At 40.8% G+C, this 26,272-nt stretch overlaps 1 protein-coding gene across 1 annotated transcript in view; it reads left to right on the forward strand.

The window, feature by feature from the left end:
* The window catches only part of AP3D1 (adaptor related protein complex 3 subunit delta 1), a 3,080,434-nt gene that overhangs the window by 2,146,951 nt on the left and 907,211 nt on the right, over nucleotides 1–26,272 (forward strand). The window contains exons 25-26 of the mRNA XM_044055492.1: nucleotides 16,481–16,643; nucleotides 16,750–16,875. Coding sequence (XP_043911427.1) covers nucleotides 16,481–16,643; nucleotides 16,750–16,875 — 289 coding nt within the window. The remainder of the gene's footprint in view (nucleotides 1–16,480; nucleotides 16,644–16,749; nucleotides 16,876–26,272) is intronic.

Here is a 26,272-nt window from a genome sequence, read left to right on the forward strand (position 1 = left end):
GATAGAACTTGCCTTCCAGCATACCTCAGCACCACCTGAGTTTACCACACGAGTCTTCGTTATTCCACAGCTTGCTTTCAGAATCCTAGAATTTACCATAACTCTAAAAGTGTCTTTTGGCAGCTCTAACGGGAGAGGAGGTGACAGCAGCAGCAAACACGTTATGTTTCAAGTCCACGAGATAACGGTTAGCTTCCTATACTCTTTCTAGGTCAGATTCTGGATCTGTCCTTGTAGGAAGGTCTTTATTACTGACACCAGGATAATCATCTTGACATACAATAGACATACAGTGATTGGTCATCCTTTGTGCCATCCAGCAGTACAGCTTTTTCACATTGTGGGTGGGTCTGAGGGTGATATCTGTTTGTAGTATTTCATGAGATGGTTACTGTTCACCTGTCCCATCACTGTAGCAGCATAAAAGAATGCTAGAGGACACTGTTCTGTTATGGCCACCTGTGGTTGCAGGTCATTGGTCATAACAGCATGCTAGAGGACACTGTTCTGTTATGGCCACCTGTGGTTGCAGGTCACTGGTAGAACCATCTCCAGAAATCTGTTCAGAGATGTTCCTTTTTTTTTTTCCTTTGCAGATGGTATCTTTTAGTTTGTGCTGCGGTTTTCACTGTTTTCTTGCTGCAGCTGTTGCTCAGGCACCAAAGAAGCAGCAGCATTTGTCTCTCTGAGGATGTCCTTCAAGGATGCATCTGCAGTCATAACAAATGGGTTGTCCTGTCGTCAGGCAGCCCTTCGGTCGGCCGGATTCCAAAGTCTGGGTCCGGCTTCGGCTGATGTCGCACTTCACCCGACGTCATCTCTGCTGGTCTTCGGGTATAAAGGCATCAGCCGACGCCATTTTCCCCAGTCTTTCTTGCCGCGTGGCGCCCGAAGCAGAAGCTGTTCGCAAGTGCCGGTCGGTCAGATCCAGAGATTACTACTACCGAATACTACTTCGAAGACTTCTAAAAAGCTAAGTACCCCATTGGGGACTCTTTCTTGCCTCAGCCGATGTCAGAAAAAAGTAAATAACTGTTTAACTTGTGGGAAACAAATACCTCATAAAGATTTCCACTCTTGTTTACCTTGTTTAGGCCCAGACCACGTAGCAGCCTGTTTAGCCTGTGCTTCCTTCAACCGACGAACGCTTAGGCGTCGGTCGGAGTTTGCTGAACAGTTTTTCGGCTCAGATTTTGCGTACATTATGCCGTCGGATCCTCCGACTACCCAAATTGTTAAAAAACGCAAAGAAAAAGACCGACACTCGCGGTCCGCGGTTTCGCCGAAACCACGGTTAAGCAAGCGAGTGTCTCGGTTTCGGCCGAAACCGAGAAAACCGGTCAATCCTCAGCCGAATCCATGACTACTACTGAGGCTCCTGCTACCTTAGTTGAATCGGCCTCTGAAGTTTTGCCTACTACTGTGGTTTCTAGTGACTTATCTGACACCATTCCTTTGGATGTCTCTACCCCAGCACGTGGTGCTGCTAGGCCTCCTGCAGCCATGTCTATAAAGGCCTTTGCCAGGGCTAAAGCAGCCAAAACTGTTAAATCAGTGCCTGTTAAGGCCCCCTCTCACAGGCACACTTCTAGTTCTCAAATGCTTACTCTGGCAGAGGATTTAATCTCCTTAATTAGGGGATCCCAATCTCACCCAGACAGGGCCTCTCAGCCCCCAGAAAAGAGACCTAGAGCAGAGCCCCCCCAGCCAGTGTCCTCTGATGATTCTTCGGATGACTCAGACACTACAGATCAGCCAGAGGCTCCTTTTTCTACTTATGAAGATTCCGATGCTGATGAATCCATTCCATCTGCCTCTCCACCAGAGGAATTTTCCTTTGGGGAAACCTTACATGCCATGAGAGAACAATTCCAATGGCAGGGACAGAATTTCTCAGATTCAAGAAAAAGGCTTAGGACCTTTCTACACTTACCGCAACATAGGCCCTTAGCTATACCTCCAGTTCTTCCTGTTGTGGATGATGCATTTAATGATGTTTGCACTGCTCCTGATACTTTACCTCCAGCACCTGCCAAACCAGATAGATTTTACAGGGTGCCAGACACTCATCACCACCTATACAAGGCCCCACTTGCAGATCCTGAGACTATATCCCAGGGGCCTAAGGCAGTAGCTTCGACCTCAGCAAAAAACCCTCTCCCTTCTGAAAGGGAATCCAGGTCCTTAGAGAGATGGGGCAAAAAAGTTTACACCTCTGCTACTCTCTCAGCTAGAGCTTTAAACTGTCAGTTTCACATGATCCAATACCAAGAGTTTATGCTTGATCAGTTAACTAAGAAACTGTCCTCTGATGAATCCTTAGATAAGAAATATGTTTTAGAAATGGTGAATAACATACAGCAGGTTAGTAACCATTCTTTAAAATGTGGCTATGATGCACTGGAGGCTTCATTTAGATCAGCCATGACTGGCACAGTGATAAGAAGGCATGCATGGTTGAAAGAACAGGTCCTGCCGGATCATGTTAAAGCAAAGCTGTTAGATGCTCCTATGGATAAGGTCAGTCTATTTGGTACCTCTGCTCAACAAGTAATGAAGAAAATGGAAGAGAAGGCAAAATCTGTACAAACAGTTAATGATTTCTTACAGGTTCAGCCCCCAAGGTTTAGCAGGAACTGGCCTGCCAAAAATTGGTCCTTTCCAGACTCCTCAAAATCTCAAAGAGGCAGGAATAGACGCTCTAGAGGCAGAAATCAATCCAGAGGAGGTGCCTATAGAGGACGCCAGTGGCAAGGCAATAACCAGCGAGGCACAGACACAACCACTGCCACTGCAACAGGACAATCACAGTGACTTGGCTCTGACACCGCCTACCAGGGAGCAAATAGCAGCACCTTTAGGCGGAAAGTTAGCCTTATTTTCGAAAAATTGGCACTATATCACAAAAGACAAGTGGATTTTACAAACCATAGACCAAGGCTACAGGTTCCACTTCCACACCTTACCAGTAAAAAGAGGAATGCCAAACCTACCTCCAATTCAAAAAACAGAAGCTCTAAAGCAGGTAGCTCAACTAACAAAGATGAGAGCTGTGGAAAGAGTACCAATAACACAACAGGGCAAAGGATTCTACTCCAGACTCTTCCTAGTACCAAGAAAAGAGAAAAGTTGGAGACCTATTCTCGACCTGTCCGTCTTAAACACATACATCATCGTCCCAAAATTCAAAATGCTGACCCTACAGCAACTTCTTCCCATGCTGGGCAAAGGAGTGTTGGCTGGTAACTCTAGATCTCAAGGAGGCATACCTGCACGTCCCCATACGACCAAATTGCAGAAGATACCTCAGATTTCTTGCAGGATCAGAGCATTATCAATTCTCAGCATTGCCCTTTGGCTTATCTACTGCGCCCAGAGTATTCACAAAATGCCTGGCATCAGTAATCGCTCATTGCAGGCTACAGGGAATCCAAATTTATCCATACCTGGACGACTGCCTGTTACAAGCGGACAACAAAAACAAGCTGACAACAGATTTACAAAGAGTCATTTGCTTACTACAAGCCCTGGGATACACAGTCAATTTAAAAAAGTCAAGACTGATCCCATCCCAGACAAGAACATTCTTGGGTGCGGAATTGGACACAGTAAAACAAATGGCATTCCTGACTGCAGAAAAACAAGAACAACTCCCTCTTTACTTCTTGGCATTAACAAAGCAGAACAAACTAACAGCAAGAAAAGTACTGCAGGCCTTGGGCTTCATGGCATCATGCATAATCCTGGTCCCCCATGCCAGACTGCATATGAGAAAGCTACAGTGGTACCTAAAGAATTTATGGTCTCAACACAGGCACAGCTTAGAAACCGAAATCCCACTAATCCCATGCCTGAAACAAGAGTTCCTATGGTGGGCTCAAGCATGCCAGTCAAACCCAGGCTTGCCCTTCCACAACTTTCAAGCAAACCAAACCATCACAACGGACGCCTCAGACCTAGGCTGGGGGGCGCACATATTGGACAAGTGCATACAAGGATTGTGGACTCCAGACCAGCTGCACCTGCACATAAACCAAAAAGAAATGCTGGCAGTAAAACTAGCAATCCAGAAATTCAAACCATTCCTCAAAGAAGGCCATTTAATGATAAGGACAGACAACACCACAGTCATGTGGTACATCAACAAACAGGGAGGCACTCATTCATACCCCCTATGCAGAATGACTCTGGACCTTTGGAATATGGCTCTGAGCTACAACATCCAGTTACAGGCAATATTTGTGCCAGGAAAAGAAAACACCCTAGCAGACATGTTAAGCAGGACCACCTAGGGTTCTCACGAATGGTTGCTGCACCCGGACATCTTCAAGGCCATCACAAAGAAATGGGGAATGCCACAAATAGACCTATTCGCATCCCCACTCAACCACCAGCTCAAAAAATTCTGCACAAGGACATGCCACCCACTTGCATGGAAGGTGGACTCTCTTTCCTTCAGTTGGAAAGGCCTGACAGCATATGCATTTCCACCTCTTCCTTTGATGCACAAGGTACTGCTGAAAATCAAAGAGGAACGTCCAAGGATAATTCTGATAGCTCCGAATTGGCCAAGACAACACTGGTATCCTTTGCTGAGGAGCATGTCACAGGGGAGAATGTGGTCAATACCCCTGATGCCTTTGATGTTAACTCAGAACAACTATAACATCATGCACCCAAACCTAAAAACCTTACAACTGACTGCCTGGAACATCACATAACAGCAACTAACCCAGACTTATCCCAAAGGGTTAAAGATATTATCCTTGAAGCCCGCAGACCTTCAACAAGAAGGAACTATGCAGGAAAATGGAAAAGGTTTGTCACTTGGAGTACTGAAAGAGGAAAAGATGTGTCAAACATAGACATTGCTAACATCCTGGAGTACTTGGCAGAGCTTCTACATACAGGCCTGTCCTATTCCTCCATCAAGATACATGCATCAGCTATTTCCGCAGAATACAGCTTCGATCCACCTGTCTTCTCACATCCTCTACTCAGGCAATTCCTCAGAGGGATCAAGAAAGTAAAACCTCCTAGGAAACCACCATTACCAGCATGGGACTTGAATTTTGTGCTAGAAAAATTGACACTCCCTCCATTTAACCAGCAGGAACAGCAGATCTTCAACACCTATCATGGAAAACTGCTTTCCTACTGGCAATTACTTCAGCAAGGAGGGTTTCAGAACTACAGGCCTTAATGGCAGTACAACCCTTCCTAATCTTCCATCAAGATAGAGTGTCCATGAGAACTAATCCTACATTTATGCCTAAGGTGGTATCCAGAGTGTCTTTAAACCAGGCAATCCACCTACCTACCTTCTTTCCCATCCCACAGAACAGGGGGGAAAGGCTGCTGCATACCTTGGATGTACATAGACAGTTACGCTACTACCTGGACAGAACCAAAAGTAACAGAAAAACTGACCAGCTTTTAGTGGCCTATGCAACAGGAAGGGAAGGAAAAGCAATTTCCAAACAGACAATCTCCAAATGGATAGGAAATTGCATAAGATTCTGTTACTCCTACCATGGAAAACCAGTTCCACAGGACATAAGACCTCATTCAACAAGGGCTACAGCCACTACCACAGCTTTCTTACGAGGAGTGGCAACCAAGGACATTATTGAGGCGGCTACTTGGACCTCCGTGTATACATTTGCCAAGCATTATAATTTACCTCTATACTCTAGATCCCGAGCAGGGTTTGCCACTGCTGTACTGCAAGGGATCCTAACTACACCATAATTCTTCTTCCTCCTCCCCTACTTTGGCTATGGTATTCTACCCATTTGTTATGACTGCAGATGCATCCTTGAAGGACATAGTACAGTTTTGTACCTACCATAAATGTAGATGTCCGAACAGGATAGCATCTGCAGTCAGGATTACCCACCCTCCTTCCCCTCTGTGGTACTCCTAGGGTATTTACCCTCCTAATAGCTAGCTGGGGGGGAGTCTCTTATGGTGTATTTGTTTGTATATATGTACATACATGCTTATTTTTTGTGTTTGCCTTCTACTATTTTGGAAACATTGGCTTTTATCCAAATTTAGCTTTCCTAGAGGGCAACTGGCATCTGGGGCAAGAAACACTGAGGAAAATGGCGTCAGCTGATGCCTTTATACCCGAAGACCAGCAGAGATGACGTCGGGTGAAGTGCGACATCAGCCGAAGCCGGACCCAGACTTTGGAATCCGGCCGACCGAAGGGCTGCCTGACGACAGGACAAACCCATTTGTTATGACTGCAGATGCTATCCTGTTCGGACATCTACATTTATGGTAGGTACAAAACTGTACTTTATTGCAGTTCGTAAGGCTTTACTAAATGACTTCTCTGCACTGATTTCAGATAGAAGTTTGAGCATCTGTTGGTGCTGCAATGAGAAAAGGAAAGTGATTTGTTTTTTTCCAATTTGCCTGTCTTTGGGCAGAATTGGAATGGTGCATGTCTGGGCGCTCATTCCTGTTGTGGAATTCATGGTGTAAGCCACACATCTCACAGGCCTGCAGGTACAAGGGTGCAGGACAGCCCTGAAGGGGTTATATCACCCACGGAATAAAGTAATATGCCCTTGCTGGTGCCCATTACACATTGAACCCTTGGAGGGGTTATAGGAACATGGAGAGTAGGGTGCATGACAGCCCTGAAGGGGTTATATCACTCACAGAATAAAGTAATATGCCCTTGCTGGTACTCATTACACATTGAACCCTTGGAGGGATTATAGGAACATGGAGAGTAGGGTGCATGACAGCCCTGAAGGGGTTATATCACTCACAGAATAAAGTAATATGCCCTTGCTGGTACTCATTACATCAAACCATTGGAGAGGTTACAGGAATGTGCAGAGTGGTTATGGTTATAACCCTACAGACACACCTGGTTTCAAAAGAATGACAGCTTCATCTTGCACTTCTTGGCTGTCACCTGTATGAAGAATGCGTGAGCCTCACTAACCCTTACAAAGAATGCGTGGGCCCTACTCACCCCTATGAAGAATGCATGGGCCACAGGGCTCTTACCTCTTGATGAACAAATGGACTATGTGGGGCTTCAGAGAGGATGGAGTGTGTGATGGGCAACAGAGCAGGGATGGGAGAAGGAACCTTCTAGATTAATTTTGGGATGTAGTAGGGTTTTGCTGTTTGGGTTACATCAAGAGATTTAGAACCCTTTTCATGTAACCTAATTTGGGTTCAGATTATATCTTTCAGTGCTGGAAGTAGTTGTGCAGTTTTCTATTTAATGTTCACCTTTCTGCTGTTTCTGACATTTGTGAGTTGGTGGAACAGTGATCTTTAGTTCAGGTGACTCATTCATACCTTTTCAGGGAATTTTTACACTAAAAGCTTCCTTAAAAGTCCTTTGGTTCCAGTTTGGGACCTTAATTTTGCTTTGGAAATTTGTGGTAAAACCTTTTGGGCCTTTGACGTGCTCTGATTTCTCTTTTTTTCCATGAAGTATACTTTTGTAATGGCTTTACCCTGTAGAAGACCAGCCATACTTGACTGAAAACATCTGAAGAGGATGAGTTTGCCATGTTGTATCTACATTTGAGTGTTCCATGTTGTTAGAAGTGTAGGTCCTTGGATGATGGACCAGTTCAGTGTTCCATGTTGTATCTACCAGAAGGCTAGGTCCTGGGGGGGGGGGGGGGGGGTGTATCAGTTCATTGTTCTGGACCTGAACAAAGACCATAAATAAGTTTGCCACCTATCAAGGAGGTCTACATACCATGTTACCAAACCATTTGTCTCCGTCAACCTTGAACATAGCAAGACCACTGGCCTTTCTAACCACTAGTGGTAATTCATTCCATAGTCTGCCAGTGTTTTGATGAAAATGTTAATTTCCTAGGTTTGTCTTGTAAACTGAATTGTTCACAAGAAATGTATTCTTCCCAGTAGCACAACTATGTTTCCTTCTCTCTATACCAGCTGTAGCTGACATAGCAGCATCATTCATGCATTTGTACACTTTTATATGCTCACCGTGGACTAGTCTGTAGTGTATTGATTGCAAGCAAAATTGCTGTAATCATTTCCCATAATTTAGATGTTTAAATCCATTTGTCTGTTTAGTATAAGATTTCAGAATTTTTCCAACCTAGTTAAGTTAGAACAATTATAGACACAGGCAGTTCTACAGTATTTTATTTAAGGTCTGAAAACAGCCTTATATTTAAAAGTTATGATTTGAAATAGTCTGTCTGATCCATAAAAGATTGTCCTCATACGGTATTGGTTATCCATTATTGATCCTAAATCCCTCGCCTCCTTTTCATTCTTTACTTATTTTTCATTTCCTGAAGTGATTACTGGGAATGTCCAACTGGTTTAGAGCCCATTTTCAGCAGAGGCCCAGGGGGAAGCTCTAAAGTATTACAAAACATTTTAAGAACAATAATTTTAGATTCTTTAAAAATACAAAAATATCTGCAGTTCTACAGTTTAAATAATTTTACCAAATTAGACATAATATGAAAATGTTGGTTAAGAATAAATGCAAATTGTATGGCAATGATTTAATATTTGGAGAAAATGTATCCAATTTATAGAGAAATTAAAGGGACATTAGTATTATACAAACAGTAATTGCAGCATGAAGTGAGAGAAAAGCAGACTTGTGGTATATTTACAGAGAAATCCAGGGAAAGAAACTTCTAGAACTAAGGAAGTGAACGAAGAATGGAGAGTAAAGAGATGTATGTTTTGAACAGTTATTTGTTCACATTTCTGCATATAGTTTGCCCTAGTGTTGAGCAAGAACGGAGCTAGCTTTTGGCTGAGAAGTCTTTTAGAATTGTTTTGAGGGATGGTATTGATCTGGTGAGTACAGGTAAGGAGGTCCAGTCCTTAGTAACATGGTACGGTTTTGAGGGATGGTATTGATCTGGTGAATACAGGTTAGGAGTTCCAGGCCTTAGTAACACGGCACGGTTTTGAGGGATGGTATTGATCTGGTGAGTACAGGTAAGGAGTTCAAGGCCTTAGTAACACGGTACGGTTTTGAGGGATGATATTGATCTGGTGAGTACAGGTAAGGAGTTCCAGGCCTTAGTAACACGGTACAGTTTTGAGGGATGGTATTGATCTGGTGAATACAGGTAAGGAGTTCCAGTCCTTAGTAACACGGTACAGTTTTGAAGGATGGTATTGATCTGGTGAGTACAGGTAAGGAGTTCCAGGCCTTAGTAACACAGTATGGTTTTGAGGGATGGTATTGATCTGGTGAGTAGAGGTAAGGAGTTCCAGGCCTTAGTAACACGGTACGGTTTTGAGGGATGATATTGATCTGGTGAGTAGAGGTAAGGAGTTCCAGGCCTTAGTAACACGACACGGTTTTGAGGGATGGTATTGATCTGGTGAGTACAGGTAAGGAGTGCCAGGCCTTAGTAACATGGTATGGTTTTGAGGGATGGTATTGATCTGGTGAGTACAGGTAAGGAGTTCCAGGCCTTAGTAACATGGTACAGTTTTGAGGGATGGTATTGATCTGGTGAATACAGGTAAGGAGTTCCAGTCCTTAGTAACACGGTACAGTTTTGAGGGATGGTATTGATCTGGTGAGTACAGGTAAGGAGTTCCAGGCCTTAGTAACACAGTATGGTTTTGAGGGATGGTATTGATCTGGTGAGTAGAGGTAAGGAGTTCCAGGCCTTAGTAACACGGTACGGCTTTGAGGGATGATATTGATCTGGTGAGTAGAGGTAAGGAGTTCCAGGCCTTAGTAACACGGTACGGTTTTGAGGGATGGTATTGATTTGGTGAGTACAGGTAAGGAGTTCCAGGCCTTAGTAACACAGTATGGTTTTGAGGGATGGTATTGATCTGGTGAGTAGAGGTAAGGAGTTCCAGGCCTTAGTAACACGGTATGGTTTTGAGGGATGGTATTGATCTGGTGAGTACAGGTAAACAGTTCCAGGCCTTAGTAACACGGTACAGTTTTGAAGGATGGTATTGATCTGGTGAGTACAGGTAAGGAGTTCCATGCCTTAGTAACATGGTACGAGCACAAAGAATGCCCAGCCGATCTGACAGCTTTGTGGATAGACGGGAGTTCTTGATCATAATGACTAACTGGAGCATAGTTTTTGAATGGTGTTTAGTGCTGGACAAGTAGATGGATTCTGGGTAATTTATAGGTGGCAAGAAGCTGTGTATATGTTAGTTGATCAGGTAGTTTTAACTAACTTAGGTTAGGCTTTTCAGTGTTATAAAAGTGGTGGGTTCTGAAAGGGGTATTTTCTGCAAATTTAGCAACTTTGTTATAACATTGTTCAAGTTAGGATTTAGGATTGGAGTACTATAAGGAACTGTGGGGAGGAGATAAGTAGTTGCATTGGTGAGAAAGTTTTTGGCACTTTAAAGCATCCCTAGTTTTGATGAGTTTTTCTTATGCAATTTTATGTATGTAGGTCAAATTTAAGATTATCACCCCTATTAATTTGCTATGAGAAGTGACTTGAATGATTGTATTATCAAGACAGAGGACTTTAAATTTTGTTTTCTTCATGAGAGAGGAATTTGGGGGAAATGTAGTAGTTTGTAACTCAAAACTCATGCTCAACCTTAAAAACAAAAAAAAAGCCAAACATTGAAAGGATGTATGGCCGCAGAATCATACACCATGGCACTGTATGAGCATTTTCACAAGTGCATGGTCATGTCCTCCAAAAAAGGAATCCAATCTGGTGGTTCCCTGCCTTTAACAAACTCTACAACAGAAGAAAAAAACTGTTGCAGAAAAGTGCAAAGTCCCAAGAATGGAAAAATTCCCTTGTAAATCTCAGCAAAAAACTGAGATACCTCATCAAAGCCTCAAAAGCTAGTTATGACAAAATTGCAATAGATGCTAAAGATAACCACAAGGCATTATTTAGCTATGTCAAGAACCTGCATAACAATACTCAGGGGTGCTCTGAGCTACTGTGCAAAGGCACCACTTGCACTGAACCAACAGGTGCTGTCAACATCTTGGCAGACAGGTTTAGTGCTAACTTTGCCCCCCCTCCTCCCCAAAAGGGCCCATCCCAATACCCAAGGAATGCCAAATCCCTAATGTCATGGCTGCTGAGGTAGAAGCCGCACTATCCAAAGCCAAAAATACAGCTTCCATGGGACCTGATAATATACCTGGCTGCATGGTACATGAACTACAAAAAGAAATGGCACCCCACCTGAGTGCCCTGTTAAGCCACAGCCTCACTTCAGGCTTTGTCCCCACTGAATGGCACACTGCTACAGTCATTCTTCTCCACAAAGGGGGAGCGACTACTGACCCAGGAAACTAGCCTGACCAGTAAGGCTATGGAGCGCATCATTATGGACCTCATAAATAAGGATATTGGGAACCTACAAACCCTGGATCCATCACAGTTTGGGTTCGTGAAGGGCAGGTCATGTTTGCTAAACCTGATAGACTTCTTCAAATCTGTCACCAGAGCGGTCGATAAAAGCAAAGCAGTCCACACAGCCTATCTCGATCTGGCCAAGGCCTTCGACACTTTCCCCCACTCAGGAATCATTGACAGACTCACTAACCTAGGCGTCATCCCCTACATCATAAGATGGGTTGCCAACTGGCTCATGGACAGAACCCACACGGTGAAAGTAGCAGACTCCAAATCCGACTACTGGGCAATCTCAAGTGGCATCTCACAAGGACTGGTCCTGGGTCCTCTCCTGTTTGGTATATACTTCTCTGAAGTTCAGGCCAATGCTAAGGTTGACCAAGTTCGCAGATGACTGCAGGCTGGGAGCCATTATTGACTCTCAAGCTGACATTGACATCCTACAAAAAGGTCTCACTGATATCGACTGGTATCAGAACCATGGTCTCAAGCTCAGTGCCAAAAAGTGCATCACCCCCTTCGAGAAAAACTCAGTGCTCAGGAACTACCACATCTACAGTAGCCTTCTCAACTCCCAAGGTGTGATAAGAGATTTAGGGACACAAGTGGATAGCAACCTCTCCTTTGACAATCACGTGGCCACTGTAGTTATAAAGTCTTTCTATGTGGCACATCTCCTTACAAAGGGTTTCTCATCCAGGAAGAAAGAGGTCATAATCCCTAACTACTCATCCCTCATTAGAACCATTATAGAGTACAATGACCCATTTGGCACGTACCTCACTAGACATCTGCAACAACTGGAGAAGCCACAGAAATTCCTCACAAAGAGGCGATCTCTGCTTGGCATACAAAGCCATGTAGGACCCAGTGTTATTAGCATGCTTCATCTGAAAAAGACTGAATCCATCCGCTCCACATGATCCAAGGACCTCAGCCTCATCACCACAATAAACAGAACCTACTGAAGGGACAGGTTCCTTACCCAGAGACTACCCATACTCTGGAATAAACTTCCCATTCATGTCAAGCAGAGCACCTCACTGGCCTTCTTCAAGAAAAATCGTGATGAGTGGATGGGTAACAGGAAATTCACCCCGGGAATCAATTCAACAGCCTTGCTCGATAGGGGTACAAGGAACTAACATCTGGTAACAGGACAACTGGGTATGTTCTTGGGCTAGGCTTGTGTTGGCCTCAGGGCCATTAGCGTAGTACTCACCTATGAACCATATTTAAGTGACTGATAGTTTCCTGAGTAATTTTTGGGAGGTGTGCCATGTTATCAGATGTGCAAATGAGTGTGGAGTCATCTGGCTGCTGTATTAAGGAGGCCTGTTGTATGGATGAGTGAAGGGAGTTGATGAGAATGTTAAAGTGGAGGGGACCAATGATAGAGCCTTGTGGTGCACTTGTGACAGCTGGGAGGTATGGAGGGAGGGCGGAAGGGCCATTTTACTGACTGGTGCCTATTGAAATGGTGACGTTTGAACCATAGGAGGCTGGGATGAGAGTGACCTAACTAGGACATTTGAAGTAGAAGTCTGCCATGACAAACTGTGTTGAAGGCTTTAGACAAGTCTAGAAGCAAGGAAAAGCCTATTTCTTTATCTGTAGCTTTAGTGACAGTATCTATATAGGTTAGAAATGCAGTGTTAGTAGTACTATGGGAAGGACGAAGCCATGTTGTGTGGGGATAGGAATTCTTCCAGCAAGGGGTAGTTTAGTAATTGCTTTTGAGTGCATTTTTTCAAGTATTTTGTAGAAGAGAGATAAGATTGTTATAGGTCTAAAGTTGGTAATTTCTGTTGAGGTTCCTCCTTTGTGCAAAGGGATAATGTGACTTTTTCCATTGAGAAGGAATGTGGGATTTTTGGAATGACTTATTTATAAGGATTCAGATAGGACAGGCAATGGTTTCGGCTGCTTTTTAAGATAATCGCTTGGAAGGTCATCAGCTGAAGTAGAGCCTGGTTTGAGTAGTTTTATATGGGGTGTGGGCACAGGTCTGAAGGTGGAAGTGGATGTGGAGATATGTGGCTGTTGGTCAGCATTAGATGTTAGGAGATATGTGGTTGTTGGTCAGGGTCAGGATTAGATGTTAGATGTGGTTGTTGGTCAGGGTCAGGATTAGATGTTAGGAGATATGTGGTTATTGGTCAGGATTAGATGCTAGAAAGTATGTGGTTGTTGTTCAGGGTCAGGATTAGATCTTAGGTATGTGGGTGTTGGTCAGGATTAGATGTTAGGAGATATGTGGTTGTTGGTCAGGGTCAGGATTAGATGTTAGGAGGTATGTGCTTGTTGGTCAGGATTAGATGTTAGTGAATCCTTGGTAAGAGATGCTATACTGTGTATGAAATAGGAGTTGAATTGTATTGCAGTTTCAAGTGGTGAGTTATAGGGAGAGGGGATTAGAGTTGAGTTTTGGCTGGTATGCAAGATTTCTTCAATGGCTGTCCAGATATTTTTAGGGTTGTGTTTACTATTATTCTGAAATTTATTATACTACATTTTTTTTGCCTTCATTTATGTGTTTTTTAGTATTATTGCAAAGCATTCTGACATTTTCAGGATGTCGTGGTAGTTTATATTTTTGCCATTCTTTCGATGCTTTAATCTATCATGCATTAGCATTCTACTATTTCTGGATAGCCAAATTGCATTATTTGTTTTTGCTGTCTTCTTTGTAGGAGGTACAAGACCATTTAGGATATGAACGGAAGTTGTATTGAATTAATTTACAGCACCGTTTAAGGGAAGGATTTTTAGGAAGTTCCATCTAATGGAAGATGGGGTAGTGAACATTTCTAGGTTAAACTTGCAAAGGTCGCCTGTTGTGTTATAAATATACTGTCATAAGAGGATATGTGAGATGCCTAGTCTAATTTCTCCAAATCTTTTGGGTTACTAATACCGTGATGATTAAAGTTCATGAAATTAGTATTGTTTCAATCTTTGATGTCAGCCAAAAATGCTCTTTGCAGCACCCCCAATGTGCCCATTAATGACTCCTGCAGTTCGTACAGGGTTACATGGATTGGTAACATATCTAGATATGATTGTAAATTCTTTTTTATAAGACCCGTTGCTCCTACTACTATTGGAACTCCCTGGGTATCTTTCTTCCTCATTCCTCTAGTTTCTACCTGCAGATCCTGTTATTTTATGACTTTGTGTCGCTTTGTATGCAAGACACTGTAGTCATTGGATTTGGCTATTTCAATGATCAATGTTACTTTTGTCTTCTTTTCTTGGACCACTATATCCGGTTTTCTAGCATCTGGTAATGGGTGATCCCATGTGATATAAACTTCATCATTTTCTGTGATGCTTTGTAGCTTATGTTTCCAGTGATTTTCAGCCACTTCGATACCATAATGTGTGTCTAGTTGTATAGATTCAGAGATGATCATTGAAAGAGTCTGGCATTATTCCTGAGGTGGTGTATTTTATTGGGTGTAATACTAGGATGCAGTCTAATAAGGAATTTGATGTCTTGGTGTAGTGTGCAGGGCTATTAATTAGCTGTGTGAAACCAAATAAGTTCATGCTAGATGTGGGGGAGTTAAGAGTTTATATCCAAGCAGTTGACATTCGTATCACCTAGTAATATTATTTCTTGTGGAAATGTTATGGATGTCCATTATAGGATATCTTCCAGTGTGGCTGTATTGTCACCGGGAGGGATGTAAAGGAAAATGTTATGGATGTCCATTGTAGAATATCTTCTTGTATGGCTATATTGTCGCTGGGAGGGATGTAAAGGGAAATGTTATGGATGTCCATTGTAGGATATCTTCCAGTGTGGCTGTATTGTCACCGGGAGGGATGTAAAGGAAAATGTTATGGATGTCCATTGTAGAATATCTTCTTGTGTGGCTATATTGTCGCTGGGAGGGATGTAAAGGGAAATGTTATGGATGTCCATTGAAGGATGTCTACCAGTGTGGCTGTATTGTTGCCAGGACAGATGTAAAGGATGGTAATAAATATTTAATTTCAGGAAAGTAATAACCTCTGCTGAATTGGATTTTGGTTTGTTGTAGGGAGAAATGTGGTGGTAGTTGGGAAAAATTAAACCACTACTACTACCTTTCATCTTTATATAATCATTACAGGTAGTGATATATCCGGAACGTGTTATTTTTGGAGTAGTTGATGCTGGGTTTAAGCCAAGTTACAATTGCAGTCTGAATGTCAGGCATATGTTGGGTAATCCAGGCATGTATTCCAGCAGTCTGTTGCCATAAATGTTAGACGCATAAGAAATCAAATTTAGTTCATCGGGGTTGTGGGTGGTTGGTTGAGGTAAGATTAGAGTGGTGTGTGGAAGAGAATTGTTTTTATGATCTTTGTGACAGGTGGGGCCAGAATTAGGGTGAATGTGCCCTCCTATAAGGATTTTGGTACGTTGGGGAGTTATTGATACTTGTTTTAGGAGAGGATTTCATTTACTTTGACGTACCATGTTCTAGTGTGTGTGGAAAATGTGGGTTATTTCAACCAAAGTGTAATATTCTTAGCAGAGCAGTGAACGTGTCATTTTCCTCTCAAGTATGCTGATGTTTTTGTTCGTCTAGGTGGGCTTCCTTGCTTTGAAAGGAGGCCACAGAAAAGTCCCTTCCTCCTTTCCTTTTAAGCCTTCTCTGCAGAAAAGCTGGAGAATAGGTCCCTCCTTTTTATTTGTGAACCTCTGACCTCCGGTAACTGAATGGAGCCGCAGAGAAACTACTGAAGAGTCTTCAGCGAGGACGCGTTTTTGGCAAGATACTTCTCCGTTTGATGTCCTCAAAGATCGGCAGCTGCCCTTTCTAACGTATGGTTTGTTCAACGAGTTTCTCTTAAATGTAATGCTTTTCGGCCCTTTCTCTGTACTGTGATCTGTGTAGAAGCCAGTATTTTTATCATTCTGTTACTTTTGTCAGTGGTATTAACACCTCAGTAACATGGAGCTGCTTAAAGTGTTTTCATTAGCATAAAGGCGATGCATAGTATAAAAGCAATGTGAAATGCTCTGTTAAAGGCTAATTAATGTATGTTTCAATTGTATAAAAGCAATGTGAAACGCTCTGTTAAAGGCTAATTAATGTATGTTTCAATTGTTTCTTTTGAAGGCCTTTAGCAGACAGTGAAAAACTGCCAGTTCAGAAACACAGAGCTATGGAGGACCAAAAATCTCCTGAAGAAAATATATTTTCAGACCAAAAGAGCAAGAAAGTTACCAAGAAACTGAAAAAAGAAAAGGAGAAAGTAAAACGGAGGGATGCTGAGAAAAAGGCAATCTTATCTGTACTTTGATAAAAATATGAAATACCTTGCGTGACATCATTATTCGTAGTGGGTGCATCCAGCTGCTAATTACATATTAACATTTTTTTTCTAGAAAAGTAAAGTAAAGGATGATAAAAAACGTAGGAAATCATCCCCAGTTACAGAAGACAAAGAACCTACAGAAGATGACCAAGTGTTCACAGAACCCAAAGAGAAAACTGAGAAAAGTACTGCTGATGTAAGTTGTATGAGATGTATTGTGTAGCACATTCAGTTTCAGGGGCATGCAGCATGGTGCAGTCATGCCTTGACTGTTCCCAGGGAAGTAATGCTTGTGTATCTTCTAAACAGTATAATCTAGCCAGAGCAGTTATGTTTCTGAAGAAGCTTGCCAACATGTGAAGTACGTTGTAGCTTTGCATCTGCTTTTGCTTTCATTGTCATATTGCATTGCTTTACCTAACTGTATATTATTTCATGTTACATAGTATATTACTTCACCTTATATTATATTACTTTGTAATACATTCACATTATCTTACTTTGTGTTATGTTGTATCAGATTAGTTAGTATCATATTACATTATGTTGCCTTATTATATGTTATATTACATTATATACTGGATTATTGTATATTGCGTTGAATTACATAGTAATTAGTTTGCAGTACATTTATTTTATTACTGAGGGAGATAATAAGCTTATCAAGTGATGTTTTATCCCTCCTTCCTTCCTTAATATTTATCCACCTGTCCCCTGCTATACCGGAAGCATCTGTGGATTCCCACTCTTATCGTTGTCCCACAACCTTTTCTGTGAAAAAGTGCTTACAGACGTGTAGGAAACTGGTAATTCTTACAGTCTGGTTGTGCCTTGTCTCTCCCTGTCTGTCCATGTTAAAAATGACCACTTCACATTTCTGTGACGTGATTTTCTGCATCATTCTTCTTAGTCTGGTTGTGCCTTGTCTTTCCCTGTCTGTCCATGTTAAAAATGACCCCTTCACATTTCCGTGACATGATTTTCTGCACCATTCTTCTTAGTCTGGTTGTGCCTTGTCTTTTCCTGTCTGTCCTTGTTAGTAATGACCACTTCCCATTTCCGTGACGTGATTTTCTGCACCATTCTTCTTAGTCTGGTTGTGCCTTGTCTTTCCCTGTCTGTCCATGTTAAAAATGACCACTTCACATTTCCGTGACATGATTTTCTGCACCATTCTTCTTAGTCTGGTTGTGCCTTGTCTTTCCCTGTCTGTCCATGTTAAAAATGACCCCTTCACATTTCTGTGACGTGATTTTCTGCACCATTCTTCTTAGTCTGGTTGTGCCTTGTCTTTCCCTGTTTGTCCATGTTAAAAATGACGACTTCCCATTTCCGTGACATGATTTTCTGCACCATTCTTCTTAGTCTGGTTGTGCCTTGTCTTTCCCTGTCTGTCCAGGTTAATAATGACCACGTCACATTTCCGTGACGTGATTTTCTGCACCAATTCTCCTTTCCACCTGTTAGTGTAGTCTCTATGGAGCAGAGCTGTAGCTCCTTCAGTCTTTCAACATATTCTTTCTCCATTAGTGGACGTTTATGGTAGGTTTCATACCCATATCATCTCTGTTAGAAGCCACCACGACCTCTCATGTGGGGGTTTAGGATAGCTACATGTCAGAGGAAGAGCATCATATTTTTAACAGGACTCTTAGGGGATACGTAGAGAGGGACAGTAACTTCTTTTGGTGTAGAGAATATAACTTTGGTGATTAGTCGTGCCAGGTGATGGTTGAGACATAGTCAGAGAGCTAGTTATTTATGAACATGCCTCGATCTCTGAGATTAGTACTAACATTGTGGAGGTTATCATCTTTGTAGCAGGTACAGGGATGCTCTTGTTCTCCATAGTATACTCTGCTGAATTTTGCATTAAGCTTTAGGCCGTGGTCTGTATGCCAGGAATTAATGTAACTAACCATCCATTAGACTATGGGCATCATCTGGGAAGTTAACAATGGACAGTGGATTGTATGAATACAGCAGCTTTCCTCCAGTTCTTCTACTGTAAGTGCTAAGGCACTAGACCTGACTTGTAACTCTGAACATACCCTTTTCCCATTCCTGCGTTGTTGTCATTTCTCCTCCCTAACCTTGTATCTGATGCTCTCCTTTTGCTGCTTCACACCTAACTGTCCATCTCTATCATTGGTGAACAGCCTGACCCTGTCCAGTATCCTGATGTGATTGACTACTGTTACCATGAAGCTAGCAGTGTCCAGATTCTCCACCTGCATCACTTCTTCCATCTCTCCCGTCTTCCTACTCAGGTTCCCCATCACAGTCCATGTCATCCAAGCTTGTTTTTCTGTTCTTCATCTGTTATGACCTTCTGCATATTACTGTAACACTTACACGCCTCTGATTCTTTCACCCTCCCTTCTAATTTTACATTTCGGTTATTGAGACGTACGTTATGACCTTGTGCATATTACTGTAACACTTACACACCTCTGATTCTTTCACCCTCCCTTCTAATTTTAAGTTTCAGTTATTGAGACGTACGTTATGACCTTCTGCATATTACTGTAACACTTACACACCTCTGATTCTTTCACCCTCCCTTCTAATTTTACGTTTCCGTTATTGAGACGTACGTTATGACCTTCTGCATATTACTGTAACACTTACACGCCTCTGATTCTTTCACCCTCCCTTCTAATTTTATGTTTCAGTTATTGAGACATACGTTATGACCTTCTGCATATTACTGTAACACTTACACGCCTCTGATTCTTTCACCCTCCCTTCTAATTTTATGTTTCAGTTATTGAGACGTACGTTATGACCTTCTGCATATTACTGTAACACTTACACGCCTCTGATTCTTTCACCCTCCCTTCTAATTTTACGTTTCAGTTATTGAGACATACGTTATGACCTTCTGCATATTACTGTAACTCTTACACGCCTCTGATTTTTTCACCCTCCCTTCTAATTTCACGTTTCAGTTATTGAGATGTACATTATGACCTTCTGCATATTACTGTAACACTTACACGCCTCTGACTCTTTCACCCTCCCTTCTAATTTTATGTTTCAGTTATTGAGACGTACGTTATGACCTTCTGCATATTACTGTAACACTTACCTCTGAGTCTTTCACCCTTCCTTCTAATTTTACGTTTCAGTTATTGAGACGTACGTTATGACCTTCTGCATATGACTGTAACACTTACACGCCTCTGATTCTTTCACCCTCCCTTCTAATTTTACGTTTCAGTTATTTAGATGTACGTTATGACCTTCTGCATATTACTGTAACACTTACACGCCTCTAATTCTTTCACCCTCCCTTCTAATTTTACGTTTCAGTTATTGAGACGTACGTTATGACCTTCTGCATATTACTGTAACACTTACACGCCTCTGACTCTTTCATCCTCCCTTCTAATTTTACGTTTCAGTTATTGAGACGTACATTATGACCTTCTGCATATTACTGTAACACTTACACACCTCTGATTCTTTCATCCTCCCTTCTAATTTTACGTTTCAGTTATTGAGACGTACGTTATGACCTTCTGCATATTACTGTAACACTTACACACCTCTGATTCTTTCACCCTCCCTTCTAATTTTACGTTTCAGTTATTGAGACGTACGTTATGACCTTCTGCATATTACTGTAACACTTACACACCTCTGATTCTTTCACCCTCCCTTCTAATTTTGTTTCAATTATTGAGAAGTACGTTATGACCTTCTGCATATTACTGTAACACTTACACACCTCTGATTCTTTCACCCTCCCTTCTAATTTTACGTTTCAGTTATTGAGACGTACGTTATGACCTTCTGCATATTACTGTAACACTTACACGCCTCTGATTCTTTCACCCTCCCTTCTAATTTTGTTTCAGTTATTGAGACGTACGTTATGACCTTCTGCATATTACTGTAACACTTACACACCTCTGATTCTTTCACCCTCCCTTCTAATTTTACGTTTCAGTTATTGAGACGTACGTTATGACCTTCTGCATATTACTGTAACACTTACACGCCTCTGATTCTTTCACCCTCCCTTCTAATTTTGTTTCAATTATTGAGAAGTACGTTATGACCTTCTGCATATTACTGTAACACTTACACACCTCTGATTCTTTCACCCTCCCTTCTAATTTTCCGTTTCAGTTATTGATATGTACTTTTCCAGCCCAGCATGAAGGACAATATCCTGTCCAGGCTAACTGTCATTGCTTTCTGTACCCAATCTGTTCTCATCTTTGTAGCATTCCTATGCACTTTTGTCTTTTGTCAGATCATGTTCTCATTATATTCTGGAATGTTCCCCTTTCTCTGCGCACAGACTGCTGATACCCCCATCCCCTCTCTCCTGGTATCTCTGTGTCACCTCCTCTGTCTCTTCCGGCAGATTTTTTTTTAACATCTTTAATAAGTCATCACATTTTAAGTTGCAACATGAGTTCATATACATTAACAGAAAAGAAAACAAAAATAAACATTAACAGTTTTCATTGTCATTGTCCTCTGTTATATGTGCATCCCCTAAAACCTTCGACTGAGCGTTATTTGTATGTATTATAACTGCATCCCCTTAAACCTTTGACTGCGCGTTATTTGTATGTATTATAACTGCATCCCCTTAAACCTTTGACTGAGCATTATTTGGTATGTATTATAACTGCATCCCCTTAAACTTTTGGCTGAGCATTATTCGGTATGTATTATAACTGCATTCCTTTAAACCTTCGACTGAGCGTTATTTGTATGTATTATAACTGGATCCCCTTAAACCTTTGACTGAGCATTATTCGGTATGTATTATAACTGCATTCCTTTAAACCTTCAACTGAGCATTATTCGGTATGTATTATAACTGTATTCCCTTAAACCTTACTTCGACTGAGCGTTATTCACTAATTATTATAACTGCATTCTCTTAAACCTTGCTTTGACTGAGCGTTCGGTATGTATTATAACAGCATTCCCTTAAACCTTACTTCGTCTGAGCATTATTCGGTATGTATTATAATTGCGTTCCCTTTATCCTTACTTCGACTTAGCATTATACGGTATGTATTATAACTGCATCCCCTTAAACCTTCGACTGAGCATTATTCGGTATGTATTATAACTACATCCCCTTAAACCTTCGACTGAGCATTTTTCTGTATGTATTATAACTGCATCCCCTTAAACCTTCGACTGAGCATTATTCGGTACGTATTATAACTACATCCTGTTAAACCTTCGACTGAGCATTATTCGGTATGTATTATAACTGCATTCTCTTAAACCTTTGACTGAGCATTATTCGGTATGTATTATAACTGCATCCCCTTAAACCTTCGACTGAGCATTATTTGGTATGCATTATAATTGCATTCCCGTAAATCTTCGACTGAGCATTATTCTGTATGTATTATAATTGCATTCCCTTAAACCTTCTACTGAGCGTTATTCGGTATGTATTATAACTGCATTTCCTTAAACCTTCGGCTGAGCATTATTCTGTATGTATTATAAGTGCATTCCCTTAAACCTTCGACTGAGCATTATTCGGTATGTATTATAAGTGCATTCCCTTAAACCTTCGACTGAGCATTATTCGGTATATATTATAACTGCATTCCATTAGACCTTACTTCGACTGAGCGTTATTCTGTGTGTATTATAACTGCATTCCATTAAACTTTCGACTGAGCATTATTCGTAATGTATTATAAGTGCATTCCCTTAAACCTTCAACTGAGCATTATTCGGTATGTGTTATAACTGCATTCCTTAGACCTTACTTAGCCTCAGCATTATTCGGTATGTATTATAACTGCATCCCCTTAAACCTTACTTCAACTGAGCATTATTCGGTATGTATTAAAACTGCATTCCCCTAAACCTTCGACTGAGCATTATTCTGTATGTATTATAACTGCATTCCCTTAAACCTTCGACTGAGCATTATTCTGTATGTATTATAACTGCATCCCCTTAAACCTTACTTCGACTGAACATTATTCGGTATGTATTATATCTGCATCCCCTTAAACCTTACTTCAGCTGAGTATTATTCAGTATGTATTATAATTGCATTCCCTTAAACCTTAGCCTGAGCATTATTCGGTATTTATTATAACTGCATCCCCTTAAACCATACTTCAACTGAGCATTATTCGGTATGTATTATAGCTGCATTCCCTTAAACCTTCGAATGAGCATTATTCGGTATATATTATAACTGCATTTCCTTAAACCTTACTTCATCTGAGCATTATTCAGTATGTATTATAACTGCATTCCCTTAAATCTTACTTCAACTGAGCATTTTTCAGTATGTATTTTAACTGCATTCCCTTAAACCTTACTTCGATTGAGCATTATTCAATATGTATTATAACTGCATTCCCTTAAACCTTCGACTGAACATTATTCTGTATGTATTATAACTGCATCCCCTTAAACTTTCGACTGAGCATTATTCAGTATGTATTATAACAGCATCTTCTTAAACCTTACTCCGACTGAGCATTATTCTCTATTTGTTATAACTGCATTCCTTAAACCTTACTTCGACTGAGCATTATTTGCTATATATTATAACTGCATTCCCTTAGACCTTACTTCGACTGAGCATTATTTACTATTTATTATAACTGCATTCCCTTAAACCTTACTTCGACTGAGCATTATTCACTATATATTATAACTGTATTCCCTTAAACCTTACTTCGACTGAGCGTTATCCAGTATGTATTATAACTGCATTCCCTTAAACCTTACTTCAACTGAGCATTATCCGCTATTTATTATAACTGCATTCCTTTAAACCTTACTTCAACTGAGCATTATTCAGTATGTATTATATCTGCAGTCACTTAAACCTTACTTCGCCTGAGTATTATTCGGTATGTATTATAACTGCATCCCCTTAAACCTTCAACTGAGCATTATTCTGTATGTATTATAACAGCATTCCCTTAAACTTTCAACTGAGCATTATTCGCTATTTATTATAACTGCATTCCCTTAAACCTTCGACTATGCATTATTCTGTATGTATTATAACTGCATTCCCTTAAACCTTCAACTGAGCATTATTCTATATGTATTATAACTGCATCCCCTTAAACCTTACTTCAACTGAGCATTATTTGGTATGTATTATAACTGCAGCCCCTTAAACCTTACTTCAGCTGAACATTATTCATCTGTTGTTATAACTGCATTCCCTTAAACCTTCGACTGAGCATTATTCTGTATGTATTATAACTGCATTGCCTTAAACCTTACTTCGACTGAACATTATTCATCTGTTATTATAACTGCATTCCCTTAAACCTTCGACTGAGCATTATTCGGTATGTTATTATAACTGCATTCCCTTAAACCTTACTTCAGCTGAGCATTATTCTGTATGTATTATAACTGCATCCCCTTAAATCTTACTTCGACTGAGCATTATTCGGTATGTATTATAATCGCATGCCCTTAAACCTTGCTTCGACTGAGCATTATTTGGTATGTGTTATAACTGCATTCCCTGAAACCGTACTCTGACTGAGCATTATTCGCTATTTATTATAACTCCATTGCCATAAACCATACTTTGACTGAGCATTTATTTGCTATGTATTATAGCTGCATTCTCTTAAACCGTACTTCGACTGAGCATTATTCGGTAGTTATTATAACTGCATTCCCTTAAACCGTACTTTGACTGAGCATCATTCAGTATGTATTGTTCCCACAAATGCCATTTATTTCTGTGAAGTTTGTTACTTTTCTTTTCATAGGTTAGTACTAAGCTAACTGCCCTTGCGAGCCATTTTAAGCCTAGCCAATTATCCCTTCTGAGACTCAAACCTTGTACCTTGTGTTTGTAAGGCAAACACCTTAACCATTAGGCCACCTCCTCTCCCATCTTCGAAAGTATCTTTTTTGAGTTCCTTCATGTCCTTTACAATATTCAGTACTATGATCGCAGTTAACTAGGCTTTTAATTTCCATTTTCTAGTAACTAATTTTTGACAACCAGTAGCGTTAAACATAGGAAAGGCCTTACTATCCTTAGGCAATTCAGATGCTGTATTCCAGCTCTCAAACAAAGCACCCCCCCCCCGAAAAAAAAAATTGACAGAGTACTCTGTAGGGAATATTTAAAATCTACCAACTCATTGCATTTCCAGTAAATACTTTGCCACTGTCCTCTGTCTTCTTCATTACATCTCTGACATTTCTTACCTACCTGAGTAAAAATTATTTGAGGTCGATACCAGAAGAACCACTGATGGTGAAATAAGTTTAGAAATCACACCTTATCCTTAGAAGGGGATTGAGTTTCAGGACTAACGAGCATAAGATCTGCTAGCTAAAGTGATTTTTGTCTGGTCTAATCCTCTGTACTCTTGTTTTTTGTTCATCTTCTCATCCTCTAGGTCAAGGGCAGGATACCAGACCTGACTTGTGCTTTCTGGATTACCTCTGTTTTAAAATGTTAAACCCTCCTGCAGGAGGAATAAGGTGGTCAATTTTAGTTTTATTTAAAAAAAAATATTTAATGGATACGTGTTTACATTTTGAAAACTTACAGTGGGGGGGAGGAGATTCAAGCACTGGTCTAAATACGCCACAAAAAGTGGCTGGTGAGAACACAGCATCTTAACTGGCATGCCAGCATCAGTTTCCCAAAAGTGGTACTTTTAAGATTGTCCATTCTCACCGAACTTTAACCTCACCTTATATTATTACGTAGTAGAATTGGGTTTTTACATTAAATTAGGTGTAATTTAAAAAAAGACAGTAGTGCATTGTTACAAAAAAATCCAGGGATTCTTTTAGTTAAAATGGCTCCCTGTTTTTACAAGGCTTGTGTGATTCAGGGATTCTTGTAGTTAAAATGGCTCCCTGTTTTTACAAGGCTTGTGTGATTCAGGGATTCTTGTAGTTAAAATGGCTGCCTGTTTTTACAAGGCTTGTGTGATTCAGGGATTATTTTAGTTAAAATGGCTGCCTGTTTTTGCAAGGCTTGTGTGATTCAGGGATTCTTTTAGTTAAAATGGCTCCCTGTTTTTACAAGGCTTGTGTGATTCAGGGATTCTTTTCGTTAAAATGGCTGCCTGTTTTTACAAGGCTTGTGTGATTCAGGGATTCTTTTAGTTAAAATGGCTGCCTGTTTTTACAAGGCTTGTGTGATTCAGGGATTCTTTTAGTTAAAATGGCTGCCTGTTTTTACAAGGCTTGTGTGATTCAGGGATTCTTTTCGTTAAAATGGCTGCCTGTTTTTACAAGGCTTGTGTGATTCAGGGATTCTTGCAGTTAAAATGGCTGCCTGTTTTTACAAGGCTTGTGTGATTCAGGGATTCTTGTAGTTAAAATGGCTCCCTGTTTTTACAAGGCTTGTGTGATTCAGGGATTCTTTTAGTTAAAATGGCTGCCTGTTTTTACAAGGCTTGTGTGATTCAGGGATTCTTGTAGTTAAAATGGCTGCCTGTTTTTACAAGGCTTGTGTGATTCAGGGATTCTTGTAGTTAAAATGGCTCCCTGTTTTTACAAGGCTTGTGTGATTCAGGGATTCTTTTAGTTAAAATAGCTGCCTGTTTTTACAAGGCTTGTGTGATTCAGGGATTCTT

The sequence above is a fragment of the Protopterus annectens genome, chromosome 13.part0 (genome assembly GCF_019279795.1).
Source record: "Protopterus annectens isolate FY-2018-M chromosome 13.part0, PAN1.0, whole genome shotgun sequence".
Lineage (NCBI taxonomy): Eukaryota > Metazoa > Chordata > Ceratodontiformes > Protopteridae > Protopterus > Protopterus annectens.